Below are 15,330 nucleotides of genomic sequence, written 5' to 3'. Positions count from 1 at the left end.
ATATTGCTTCATGATATGTATACAATAGTTTTTTGAATTTCAAACTCTATCTAAAACATTTTTCTTACATATTTTATTTTAAAAACAAACTAGCCAACATTGCTATGCAAAAAGTTCAGTGTAACTATACTTTGCGCGATGATAAATTTATGTGAAGCTAAGATCGCTGCAAAGCTAAAATGGTCCGCCACAATGTTCCTTATTCTTACAAAGTTATTACTTTCATCACTATCAAAAACAGTGCTACTAGTTTAATTATCTGTATAATCACAACAATCTGAATTGGCTATAATGATATAACCATTTGTCTAACAAGCACACAACTTAACAAAACTTGCACCAAAAATCTTTTATTTTAGTTTGGAAATTCTCTCACAAAAAATCAAAAATTGCTTCAATCTTTTAGGCTAACTTTATAGATAAACCTTTGGACAACACTGTCGATTTTATAAAAGTTCTAAAGACCCTGAGTTATGTTGTCGATGAAAAATAAAATTAAGTTACAACGCAATTGCTGGAAAAGTCGCCAACATGTGTCTATACGGCACTCAATCCTAGAAAACGAATAAATGCGTCTTCGGCATTGAAAGAGTTAAAAAATAAACAATAACTTTCAAAAATTACTTTGGTCAATTTGATTGATGCGGAAATATCTGATGAAAAAGAAGGTTATAATATAAATGATTTTTTATGTTCAATTGCTGCCGAAGATGATCCTGAAGAAATAAATGCGGTCAGAAAAGCAACAAGCCGTTATAATTTGGACAATGCTAAGAAATTTTGCTCACAAAAACGAACTTCATGTTGGTAACAAAAGTTGACTTTTCTAACCTTTCTCTTATTTTGAAATGTTTCTGTAAGTTGGGTTCAAGAAGCTCTAAGGCTCTAACTCAATTCAAGAAGAATGAACTCAGTCCCTGCAGATATGCTCGCTCTGAACTATCCAGTACTGATTTCGATGTTGGTAATTTGGCAAAGAATGAATGTGAACTTTATGCTAATAGGCATGTAGTTTTTAGAATAAGAGCTAGTAATCCACTTAAAGAAAAAGTTAGAGCTGAGTATAAACACCATAGTGAGCCAGTATGTATACCTATGTTTGCATGTATGCACGCTATACGTATGTTGCAACAAGCTGAACACTATTGTAAATCACTACAATTCATTTCAGTCCATTATTCTTCAAAGAAGCTAAATCGTGAAGGCAAAACACATATTACATATGAACATCCAGTATGCTTCCAAAACTTCATGAAATATTTTTTGCAACAGCACAGTTCAGTTCTACCTGGTACATTGAATGGAATATACAGATAATCTAGAAAAGGGTTGCCTTCACACATGACTAAATTATGTCTACAGTCAATATCATCAGGTAAGTTCAAATGCTGAATTTTTGAAAGTCAGCATCTCTAGTTTTAAACAAATGTGGAAGTTGCTGGCCCCTGGAGTACGCGGAGGTAAACCCAAGTCAGACTGGCGCTGGACAAAATAATGAAGAAAAAGTAACAGTGAAGTAGTCTTAATGAGGAACATATTTTGTCTTTTGATATTGACTCGGTATAGATCATTACTAGTGCGGATCATCAATGATGGAATAATTTTAGTTTAACTATATGGATATTGAATTAAGTTTCATTGTATTGCCTATAAGATGAAAAGTGTTTATATGTTACAGGTTACTATATTTTGGTGCAATTACCAATCTAACTTTTGGCATCAACAATTTCTTGTTAATAATTTGTAGCTAATATTATCTATAAAGATAAAAATAATTAAAACTTTTTAATTTAAATATTCAGATTCAGCATAAAATTTGGTTCCAGATTTTATTTGATTTTTCAACTACAGCTAAACTTAAAAGTGGTTTCTAAGCTGATTCTAAGTGTGAACAAATTGTGGCGTGACCCGAAACTTTAAACACGATTTTCCTCAATTACCGTTTCAGTCATATTTCAAAGGTACAAGTCTTTGGACTATGAAATCAATTCTAAATTCTTTTTCAGAATGGAAAATTCTAAATTATCCTTTGTCAAGCAAAGCAAATATATAAATTCTGATAATTTCCAATTTAACTCTACTATCGGAGATCATGACCAATATATTTAATTACAACGATATGACATTACGGTCAACCAACCTAACAAATAACGTAATTCCAAAAAAAGGCTAAAACTAATTATACAAATGGTAAACAAGTATTTGTGGTATTTTATATTTTTGCACTAATTGGTAATTTTTCTTATTCAATTGAGCTATTCCAACTGATTTGCGAGTATCACCATGCGACGTGTGGTAACAAAACATTCGTTTTACCTCTTGCTTTAAATTTAAAAAAACTGTAATCAAAATTTAATTTTTTTTAGAAATCATACATTTAAAATATTCAAAACATGGCTTGACTTTATCAGTAAGACACTCCAATGGACAATTTCACAATAATTAGTTTCAAAAGATGACAAATTTTATTTTGACTAAATAGGTACTTCCTGTGTGTGATCAATACTTTGAACAGATCAAAAATCTTTATCTTTCTTTGCATGACTTGAAGAATGTTCATATACACAGAATTTGTCAAATACGCTATTAAAAATGGTTCAAATTGCACTCTCTACGAGTATCCATTTTTGTGAATGCTTTTGCGCTATTACTTTTCTGTTTTAAGTTGACATTTAAAGAGCGAAAGGAAAAAACACAATGGTTTCACATCTGGATGTTAGCCAATATCTAAAACTTACTTACAATTCAGGTAGTCGTATGGACGATACAGAATTCTGAGGCCTATTATACCGTCTGGATAGGATCTCGCAACCCTCATTGTTCCGCTTTCGTATGACTGTGAAAAAGTCACCGCAACCGACAAACAAAATATGACTGTTAGCATCACTGCTGACATCTTGGTTAAAGTAGTTATATCAAACCTTGTCACACGTTTGACTAAGCTCGGGAAAGACAGTGTCTGAATGTTGGATGCCAAATAAAAGCTTGCAACAATGCAACTTGCTCACGTATTCTAAAATATGTTTCACTTCAATAACCATGAATAAAAAATCAATATTTGACAAGAAGAGCAAAAGAAATGAGAATGAATAGGCGATTCAAAGACGCACAGATGCAGCAACGAATGAGCTCTGTTAACACAAATAGTAAGAATAGAAAAAATTTACTAGGTCACACTAAACCTTTTGACCTTTTAATTTTTCATAATTTTAATACCACTCATCAGTAATGGCTTTTGTGTCGGCATTTATTTGATAGACCATCGGACAAATTCAGGTAAAAGCTTACACAAATCCAACCTTACATTTTTTACGAAGAAAACTCAGCTTGTGTTTACGACAGTTTTAAAATACAACTTTTAAAATAGAGCTTTCACTCTTGACAAACTTGAAAGAGAAAGCCATGTAAAGGCTATTATTAATACTAAACCCTGTTAAACTAGTTTGCCATCGGAGACTGTCAGTTGCGTTGACGAAACGGATAAAATATGTGGTTGCAAAAAAATACAAAACCCTACTTGGCAATCTATTAGTGCAGTCATTGAAGTGTTGACAAACCAAGTTAAATGTCGTGAGTTGTAGTACTGTCAAAAGCGATCTTTTATCCTAACCTCGAACGAATAGACGGACGACCAGACGCCCCCTTCCTATTATATAAATTCAAAATATTTTTACTGCCTACTTCATTTCATATACAAATGTTTTTAATACTTTTTATTTGCAAAATAGATCTTGCCATCTAGAAAAATAAAAAAATAGTGTAACTTGACATTGAATGTGCCAAATGTACACCTGTTAGCACTCCCTTTAAATTATTGTAAACTTCTCAGAATCATAAGCTATAAGCCGAGTACTATTGATAAAAAAAGTAAAAACTTGTCAATTCAAATCATTAAAGCTACAGTTACTGCAATCTGTTTGAATAAAAAAAGTTATTACTAAGTTTTTCCTTCTTGAAGGCCCCAAAGAGTGAGTTTGAGAAATCTTCAAATAGAATTTACAGTATTTGACTGTAGTAGTTGGCAGTTTACATGTATTTAACTTGTAAAAAGTGTAAAAATCCTATAATGTAAACATTATCGGAACGAATCGTTTACGGTGCAGGTGTGCCTAATGGAGTTGACATCAACTGTTGTGATCAAGTTTCAGCAATACGTGCTTTCATTTGGTCGATCTATTTGCAACTATGAATGTCTTCATCACATTTTCACGTGATCTGAGTGTTGTAACAGCCATAAACATTTTTCGATTACACTTATGAAATTTGCTACCGGTCAGCTCACCTAAAACGCAAGCAATCACAAATGATAAGAACTAGTAATATAATCTGCAAAAAACATAGTAAAATTTTGTGGAAGTTCATCTTCAAGTGAAAAAATGCTAACAGTTACTGAAAACGTTGGGTGATTGATCACCTGAAAGATCAAAAGCTGATTCTAACTTAATACTGGAGTTACTTCTTTATGCTTTAAGTTATATCTGAATTAAATACTCCTCAATCTTCCTTGCGCTGTAACGTCTGAAGTTAAAAAGCTTACAATTGTGAGCATAAAATGATGACCGCTTAACTATTATGAATATGTGTATCTAGAGGAGAAATAACATATAAGGCTGCATTCAGGTTTAATTCAAGCAACAAAGTGGAAGATTGTGCTCCAGTTACTTTTATGAGTTTTATTTAAAGATAGGATTTTGCTAAAATTAAACACAAAATTAGATGTTGATTTTATTATTCTGTTATATATCTATATTATAATATATATAAATATTATATACATTTTTATTCTCTAAAATACGGTACTAAACTTTTATTTGTCATTATTGTGTTGACATGTGTTTATCTACGTAAGTGCCATGCTTTACTACATGTAAGATTGGTTTTGTTCAAATTTGACATATATGTACATACATGTACATATATGTCACACTCCTTTAAGACGGTCACTAATAATATTTATCTTGAAAGTCTGTTCGGTTTCTGGGAACCATTCTCTTTAACCAGTCTCTTTTTTGGACTCTTTCAATGAAAATTTAAAAAACTCATCATGCTGCTTACTGCTAGCTGCTCTGTCGATCAAGGCTATGTGATTTAGGGTATTGACACAGTTAGTTGAGGATCTCTCTCAAACCATTGATTTAGAACCGGTATTGTTAGTAACTGCTCAGAAGGCTTCTGCAATATTATCATCCTTTTTGATTATTATGTTTGTATTTTAGCCTCTTGCAGACTGGTATGCTTTTTTGCCTCAAATAAAAGAATGAATACTTAAGATATCACAATGGCCAAATTCAAAAATACCAAATTTTGAAAGGATTGCCACATGAGTTTCACCTAATTGCTTAATACAAACTGGTTTTGTAACATTTGCAGTCAATTTTTTTTTGGGTACACAATTAGATTACACAAAAATAGCCGCTCTGGTAGCTGCTCTTTCAAGGAGCCAATATATGCGGCTAATCAACTCCCAACACGCCGATAATCAACGGCGGCTTTGCAAGAGATTAGTGCTGTTCAAATTTTGCAAAGAGTCGCGAACAAAACCTTTTTAAATTCATTGTACAGATGGACATCAGCGTTATCAAAAAGACATGGTGAGCAAACATGTTTATCCCGCTATTAGCAAAGCAGCTTTACGTGAACATAAGCCGCCGAGCCTGGCACCGCCAGTGTTTTGCTGCACAATGTTACCACCGGAGTCTTGCAATTGATATGGGAACCAGGCTTTACGCTTGAGTTGCTCACTAAGGATAACACGCTGTCTTTTCACTAATGCTATTGCACTAAAGCCATACTCAACATCCTGCTTTGCAATTTTCTTCATTTAACTTTTTCAAACGTTTTTTGATCTCACTGGTAATTCAACATCTTTACAAGCGCTCTTACTCTCCTATTTTATATCAACTGCCTATGGGAACTCCTTGTGTGAAAATCATGACCAGTCTAACAGTATCCGGTTAGACTACCAAAATAAGGCACCCAATACAAATACCCAATACCCAATACCCAATACCCAATACCCAATACCCAATACCCAATACCCAATACCCAATACCCAATACCCAATACCCAATACCCAATACCCAATACCCAATACCCAATACCCAATACCCAATACCAATACCCAATACCCAATACCCAATACCCAATACCCAATACCCAATACCCAATACCCAATACCCAATACCCAATACCCAATACCCAATACCCAATACCCAATACCCAATACCCAATACCCAATACCCAATACCCAATACCCAATACCCAATACCCAATACCCAATACCCAATACCCAATACCCAATACCCAATACCCAATACCCAATACCCAATACCCAATACCCAATACCCATACCTTACAAATATTACAAGAGAGTTTCAATGCATGCCTAAAATATTACATAAATATTGCACTTTAAAATGTTTTTGTTATTAAATTGTAATAGTAATGATAAACAGGCCTCCGTTTATCTGTGTCTTTCCAATTTTTGTCAGCCAGCTAGGCTTTGGTTATTATGTGTAGCATATTTTCGCATTCTCGTCTCTTGAGTTCAGACTTTTTCTAAATTTCTTTCACATTATTCATGAATTTTTTTAAAGTACCTTGTTTTTTTCTCCTTTTTTCCACACTTTGTTCAGATCTTCTCAGAAACTAATAACATTTTCTCCCCTACACAATATTGAAGTTGTTTTTTCTGTGGGATCAGTAAATTATCTAATCAAGTTATCTACTTTAACACATTTTAGTATGATATATTTCAACAACTATTTAAAAAGGATCTGCGTCATTTCTCTTTTTACAAAAGTGACTTCAATATTAAACAATTTCAATCAATAAAAATATGCTATTGCCATAGCAAATAACCTTTGGTAATATGAAAAAATGGTTCATTAGTCATTAGTGATACAATCTGTAAGTATTTGTGTCAATGCCACACTGTTTGATGTATTGACATTGTCAAGCCATATTCAATTGAACAGGGAATGTTCTGTTTTCAGCAACTAGACAAGATCTTGTATCTAATGATACAAATAATAAACCACATAAGTTCACTGCTAGAAATTGATATTGGTATTTGAATGTTGACATGAACCAAGATGTTCTGAAGTATTCATCTTATATAATTTGGCCCGTTGACAGAAACTATATTTAGGTCGCAGGTGTAAAGGTTGGTTAAAGGTTGATGCTGAGCAGTCACAGTTCTATTTAGCACAAATATTCACTATGACAATTCATCCGTAGAAGGCATTTGAGTGAACAATTGAAAGACTTTGGTTAAAAAGACAAGTCAAAAACACTTGAAGATAAGATCATTGTTATTGAGAACCTTTCCATAAGGAATGTGATTATAAGTTTCTACTGCTTCTTCTGAAATACAATATTTTTCATGCTAACGGAGTCATTAGGTAACTACATAGACACAAAAGCTTGCTTTACGCATGAGTTCCCTACTAAAGATAACACTTCGTCTTTTCACTAAAGCTGGTGCACTGAGGCTATACTCAACCTCCTGGATACCAGATGTCCTCATTTAATTTTTTCAAAAACTACTTTATATCTCATGCGTTTAAACATCTTTTCAAATCAATTTAAGTTTGCAATTTTCTAGCCTTCATATAGTTTAAAAACATGAATAAAATGATCATTGCAACAAAATCAGAACAAAATCATAGAACCTTTACTTATCTACCAATAAGTGAAAGCTTATAGAAAACTGTGATAGCTGCAATTAATGTTGTGTATGCACCTACTATGCATGAGAAAAGCATATACAAAAGATAGTGGTAGTCTTGGTGCATGCATTTATATATCTCCTAAGATCTATTTAGATAATACAAATATAAGAAGGTTACATCTTGAAGTGTGAATGTTAGTTGTTATTAAAAGATTAATTAAGTAAAATTTGTACCCTAAAAAGAGGAATGTTTCTCACACTGCCTCGACATAACTGAGTGCTGATGATGCAGCAAATTGAGGATTAACTGAACATAATGCAAATGAGTCTTCCACATTGTCTGGTGCTCCTGCTGCATTAATAAATGCAAAAAAGTAAAGCTTTTAATGAATGGATTTAGTGTTGCCATGGTTTTTCCATAGATAACTCTAGTTTTGCTTAACGATACATTGCACTTGTAAAATGGTGTCTTTAGTTTGTACTGGTTATTAGATTTTGTTAGGCGATTGTCAAATATTGAAGGTACTGCAATTTACACATCTCCTGCAAACACATGCATTAGTAAAAAGCCTAAAGTTAACTGAATTTGGTGCCGGAGACCATTATTCAATAACCATCTTTTCGTGACTTGCGCAACTTCAATTTTTCCTCTCCAATACTTGGGCATTGTTTAGCGAGTTTTATTTATTCACGGGTAAAAGAAACAATCTTGTAATATGTTGGAAATGTAAGCATGTTCTAGTGCCTTGATAACTTGACCTCTAAATTTCCTTATGCATTAGAATAACCCGGTCATAAGAATAGCCATACTAAACTATCTACTTTGTGTTAATTCTTTATCATTTTACTACTCTCAAAAGAAATTGTGTTTTCATGAGATTGAAGTACAAAGGCCTTCTAGTCCGTTTTTCCGAGTACTTTCTGAAAAGCATTATGGAAGTACCTCACTTTTAAATATGGATCCAAGGTAGATTCCTAATATTTAGATATTTGCTAAATGTGTTACTAGCGCTCCTAAACGTGCCAGGTTAGCTTGGATTATATTGAGCAGAGTATCAGCATCCCCTTGTCAGGTCACCAAATTACTTTCCAAGTGCTACTGATATTGAATTTCTATAAAGGTGCACCAAATATTAATTATTGTGTCTATATATTAATATATTATAGTTATCAAGCAACCAAAAATGAATCAGTAAGAATAAAAGGGTGTGTGTTTGATGTAGGTCTCAGGGTTAACCTATCAAAAGATTTCTGCCCATTGACTAAATGAGCTCAGCCAAAGATCATTTTAAAGTGGAAGTTTAGTTTCCGAGCAAATGATGGAGTTTACTTTGCACTCTGCATCACTCCTTCATAGCTTGAACTAAAAGAAACTGCTACGGAATGATGTTGATTATGTTTCCGGGTAATATTTGATAGCTTCCAATGACTTCACCTACAGAAGTCAATGACCTTACCAAAAGAAAAATTATCTTAACTAAATTCTCACTAACACATATTTATATGTGTTAGTGAGCATGTAACAAATAACTCACTAATTTATCAGAAAAAGTATCTTGCCCTGTAACTATAGTAACTGTAGCAGCCATAGTTGTCTTAATGAATACACACTCTTTAATTACTTCTAATCTCATGATAACTTTTCCATTATATATGTTTGACTAGAAACTCTTTTTAAGTTGTCATTGCCAAAAAAAAATGTATCACAGTACTTTTTTTTGGGTTATTCGCGATGCGAAAAGTGAACATTGGTGAATTAGAAACTATTTGGATCACATAAGGGAGTCGTTATTTTATTAACTGTACCCGTTTTTCTCGTTTACAAAGTTTGTGAGAGAATTTCAAAAAGCAAAAGCACTCTATTAAGTGTTTAGCTTCATTTAAAAATATCTTTCCACTAGATCTGTGAGCCATGGTGGTTGCTGTCATATTAATCCTTGCAGGGCTGATTATAAGACAGATTTACAGATGTGAATGTGTTTTGTTTTTTTGTTTTTTTTTCGTGAAACATTGATCTCTGAGAAATTACTGCTGCTACAGAAACTGACTCAATAGTTAGCCCATCACCTTTTGATACATATATAACTGCCGGAGTACCAACAATATCCAATAGATTTAGTTTTAAATTTGCAATCCAGTTATATCGTCAACTTAACTCTACAAGGCTTTCAAGATTATTATCTAAAATGAACTGAATAAAAATTCTTTTCAGCTTTGCATAACTTTTTCGCTTTGTTGACTACAGACGATGTGAAACTGTGTCACATGAGCTCCCTTTGTAATCTAATGAATAGGTGGCGGGACGACTAAAATGTCATGCAGTCAATGACCTTACATTGAACAAATTGGTTTTTTCTCGGTGCCTTTGATGTAGGCGTGTATTTTATTCTCGATAGCGAAAACAATTAGAAAGTCATAGAACTACAGTTGAGAAAGAATTACTGTAATAAGAACAGGGTCAATTGGTCTATCTATTCAAAGGCATCCTCAAAGCAGTAGAAACAAGTTTATATCGCGCTGGTATGGCACCCAAAGTGTCAGATTCAAAGGCATTAGGCTACCAATAAATCACACAACTAATCACTTGAAGGATATTCATCCATATACTGACTACACATGCCACTCTCTGACAGTGCACTAGACTGGCAAGAGCATGAGTCTACAATAGTAGTAAATGAATCGTGGTTTGCTTGAATATGCCTTTATTTGGAATCGTCAGGGGAGATGGTATCACTCGGCATAATTCAAAAATGGCTATTGCAATAATTTGGTATCGATCCAGTAATAAAATATTTGGAATTACTTCTTGAACTTTAATTTGTACCAGTTTATGTGTTACATCATAATCCAAGTTTTTGTTAGTTTGCATATGATCTTAGCCCAACCAGAAATATTGTTTTATCAAATTAGTTGGGTTCCGCACCAGTTTAGTTCCTAAAGTTTAAAGGAAAGATAAGTTTTGCAGTAGAAATAGCACAATTTGAATGTGATTACATGATTGTTTGATTGTTCTCGTAGCCCGATCTTGTAATGGTAAGTATCATTATAATGCTATTTAAACATATTCAACCCAGTTGTGTCTTGTCAGTTCACGTTGGGAAAGAAAGAGTTATGAAAAGTTGGTTTGTCTTGCTATCTTTGAGCATCATATATGAAATTATCATTTTCCTCAACAATCCTCATGAGCCTTCGTTGAATGTTGTATTTATGATGACCCTATTTGCCAAACATCATCTGTTGCCTGCTTTTTAAAATTATAGAACCATATCAAACCTATTTGATAAATTTTGTGTATAAACTGACTACTGTAAAAAAATGTTTTGGAACTAACTAGCCAAAGATTTAGTCATTAGGAACTTGAATAAAAAATGACAAGCCTTTGTTGGGGTGTTAGCTGATGCAAGTATTAAAAGATTTGTGATAGTGTGAACATTGTAATCATTGACAATCAGCAACATATTGTGGAATCAATACTGAGATGCAGTGATTTAGTAGGAACTAGCTTATGAATGCTTGTTGAACGAAATAATATAATGCCCTTTTTTGTGCAATATTGGCTCACGGGAATTTGCTTCTTTTCACTACGTTTGGTTACAAATACTTTTTTTGAAGCCAGTCTAGCGAAACAATAATGCACCTGCCTATAGAGGTTTTCATAAACAAGCTCTTGTAGTCTTTGATGTACAAAAGCTGTTAACGCCTTTGCATTTGAGGAATGTTATACTTGTGTTACTAGCTTGACATGATGTTGCTATAGTTTAAATTAGTTTGCTAAGTTTAGTTCTTTGCTGATGCAAAGAATGAAAGTTTTCCGATAGTTTGAGCATTGTAATCAGTGACGACCAGCAAAGTATTGTGATATCAATGCTGTGAGGCAGTGATATAGTGTAAACAAGCTTACAAACGCTTGTTGAACAACTAATATAAAGCCTTGTTATGCATTCTCGGCTCACAGGAATTTGCTCCATTCCCCTACCCTTTGCTACAATTACACATTTTAGAGCCAGTCTAGCGAAACAATAATGCACCTGCCTATAAAGTTTTTATGACCAGGCTCTTGCAGTCGTTGATGTACAAAAGCTGTTCACGCCTTTGCATATGAGGAATGTTATCCTTGCGCTACTAGTTTAACATGACATGTGTTACTAGCTTAACATGATGTTGCTATAGTTTAATTTAGTTTGCTAAGTTTAGTTCTTTGCTGATGCAAATAATGAAAGTTTTCGGACAGTTTGAGCATTGTAATCAGTGACGATCAGCAAAGTATTGCGACATCAATGCTGTGAGGCAGTGATATAGTGTAAACAAGCTTACAAACGCTTGTTGAACAACTAATATAAAGCCTTGTTATGCATTCTCGGCTCACAGGAATTTGCTCAATTCCCCTACGCTTTGCTACGATTACACATTTTAGAGCCAGTCTAGCGAAACAATAATGCACCTGCCTATAAAGGTTTTTATGAACAGGCTCTTGCAGTCGTTGATGTACAAAGCTGATCACGCCTTTGCATATGAGGAATGTTATACTTGGGTTACTCGCTTAGCATAAAAGCCCTTAAATTGTCTGTCTCTTTTGCACTCAGAATGGTTTATAATTTCGGTTCAAACCCTGCTTTTGATGCCACATAACAAACAATAGTTTTCAAATAAAGCAGATTCTATTTATTAAAAGATGCAGCTTGACAAGTAAGTAAAATGGCATTAACATAAGGCATCTTGGCTATCCGTTCAAGGAATGACTATTACCTGGTATGCCAAGCATAGAGATGAGTTTAGTTAAATCGCTTTTTGAGGCACACAAAATGAAGGCGCGCGTATACAATCAGCCTTACAATAAACCAAACTCTATACTAGAAATGATATATTAAGATGACGTCAGCCTGGCTCAACAGTATAACTTTAGGATAATGGGGCCAATGTTAAACTGAAATTTGAAGAAGGTTGTGATTAAGATTTTAGTGTACAACCATGTGAAGAAGATAATACACCTAAACAAGCTGAATGTATATTCGATTTGCAAGCCTGCAGATTGGATAGGTGAAATGGTTGATGTTAGCATGTCAGAAATACCGCTATGTTGCCATAATCTGAAAGTCATTGCATGATAACATGTACTAATCTCAATGACAGAACAATTTTACTACAGTTGCCCTACTATTCTACACATTGCTGTTAGCTTATGAAAAAACTCACTGCTTTGGTACTCAGATTGAATTTAGAGTTGGTAGCTATCAAACTTCAATAGAATATTACATGCTTTCAATTTTTCAGACAGCCAACCAGCAAAGTTTGGGCTACCGTGGCATGGTCTGTTTTTAAATATTTGATCATCATAGACTTGGAATATGTTTCATGCTTGCAAAATACATTCTAAAACTTTTGGCTAATAGAGAGCGGTGATTTTGGAAGACCTGAAAGTTGCCAACCAGTGTTTGGGTAAACCTTTTTGGTGATCAAAAATGAAGCCTCGCTTATACATGATGATAACATCTTCTTGTTTCAATGAAAGAAAGGTTTTCACTACAGTTGCACAACTACTCTACACTCTGCTGTTAGCTTATGAAAAAAGCTCACTGTATCAGAACTCACAGCTGTTTTAGAGCTTTTAGCTATCAAAATTTGATGAAATATGGTATTCCTTAGATTTTGTGTCAACTTATTGTAAATAACTCCATTCAACCCAGAAAATGTTTTGTACTCGAATCCAAAAATAGTTTTTGGCTTCAGACTTCAGTTCAGAACAAATATTTATTTACAACAAGTATGATTAAAAGGTTGATGAGTTTTATATGGGCCATACCCTGAATATTTTGAAAAACAGCTCGTGTACAATATATTACACAAATATTTTTTTAAATTATTTGTTTATTATAATTCTTATCTTATCTTTTAAGTGTTTTCTTATCAGTTTTTACTCCCAATTTGGTCTTTCTATTCTGATATTAGTTCACAAGCTTTAAACATTTGTAAACGGTTATGCGAGCAAATGACAATTGTTTTTAGTTTTTTTAGCAATTATTTTAATTGTGTACCTAAATTTATATAAGCTCTGCAAGAAAAGACAGCTGGAAAGATCTAGAGTAGCAGGTGAAAAATGTCATTTCCCTATTTTTTCTCTAGGTAGTTCCAGCTACGTCAAACAAATCACAATTAAAACTTTGTTATCGTCATGGAGTTTCTTTGTGTAAAATATTCAGATACTTTTACCAGTGATAAAAGGCAATTCCAACAGGAAAAATTTAACTAGCAACTTGTTTGTTTTGTATTGCCTACAATGCTGCAGCCTTTTATTAGATACGCTTTTATAAGATTTTTTGCACACAAAATCACATTGTGGAAATTTACAACAGAACTTTGCTCGTTGAACAGAAAATATATTTAAATATACATTACGTTAAATGCTGACTTTTAACAATTTACTAAGAGGGGAAAACTGTTAAATTTTGATGCTGTTTGCTTAAAAAAATGATTTACTGTAGATTGGAAGGTTTTACAATTTAAAATATATTTCAGATGCATAGATGCTTTGAGCGTTTACCTTAAGCAACGCTGTGCTCAAACTTAATTATTAAAAAAGAATAAACAAATGTGACGAAATTCCAAAAGTAAACCAAGATAAGGAAATAATACCTTCAAGAAATAATGTTAAAGGCGTTTCAGCAAACAAGTTGCACAATTCTTTGTTCAAGTTGATTGCTTAAAAACATGCTGAATTTTCTTTCAGCATGTTCTTTGAACAATGCTGTTCATGTATTTGTAGAAGGTCACCATTTCCAATTTCAAACTGTAAGTACAGGTGGAAGATATCTCAATCAGATTGAATACGCCACTTTGGTCTTTGTTGAATCACATATATGTAGCCCAAAAAGTTGCTCGCTACAAATCATGAAACTACTGTTTTAAAAGTTGCCATACAATAAAATCGCAAAGTATTTTTGTCATTTCTCTAATATAAGTACATGTAGTTATGTTAAGTTTTTACTTAAACTTAGTTTAATTGTTGCGAGATAAGACAACTGCGAAATATTAGAGGAATGGTCATGAAAATTGATTTCTCTAGTTTCATCTGGGTACACACAGCTACACTGAGTAGGTTAAAATTGAAGCTATGATGTCATCATAGAGGTTAATCACATTAAATATTTAGATACATACTTTCACCAGTGAGGAAGACAAAATTTACATGAACCAAATAAACCTGACCAAAATTTGTCTGTTCCGCTTTGCCGGTAGCGTTGCGGCACTTTTAGGCTTTATTGAACAGTTTGAATAAAAGAAAAGCTCACTGTAAAGTCATAACAGGTCATCGTTAGTGGTACAGAAAAGTTATTACAACGAATTTTAATGCTTACTTTTAACTACATACACAAAGAAGACCACTTATAAAATTGGAAATATTTAATTGCAAAAATATAGTTAAATTTTAAAGTATTTTATCTTGAAATACAATTCAGACGTTAGAGCAACTAACTTAACTTAAACGAGGCTTGGCTGAAACCTAAATATTAAAAAAATTGACAACTGTAAAACAATACAATACAGATCAAACCTAGATTAAGGTTTGATTATATGATATGATTATGATTAATGCTTGATTATTTTTATAGCTCTGTAATGTAATATTAAAAAACATTGCAATTATAATGCTATTTAGACAT

At 33.2% G+C, this 15,330-nt stretch overlaps 1 protein-coding gene across 1 annotated transcript; it reads left to right on the top strand.

Moving 5' to 3' along the window:
- The first annotated feature begins 5,562 nt into the window (after positions 1-5,562).
- LOC137397057 (uncharacterized) lies at positions 5,563-6,389 on the top strand. Its single transcript, XM_068083340.1, has 2 exons — positions 5,563-5,591; positions 5,948-6,389. The coding sequence occupies exons 1-2, from the start codon at positions 5,563-5,565 to the stop codon at positions 6,387-6,389; spliced, it is 471 nt and encodes a 156-aa protein (XP_067939441.1).
- The last annotated feature ends 8,941 nt before the right edge of the window (positions 6,390-15,330 follow it).

This window comes from Watersipora subatra, chromosome 5 (genome assembly GCF_963576615.1).
Source record: "Watersipora subatra chromosome 5, tzWatSuba1.1, whole genome shotgun sequence".
NCBI lineage: Eukaryota > Metazoa > Bryozoa > Gymnolaemata > Cheilostomatida > Watersiporidae > Watersipora > Watersipora subatra.
This window is presented reverse-complemented; position numbering and strand designations above follow the sequence as displayed.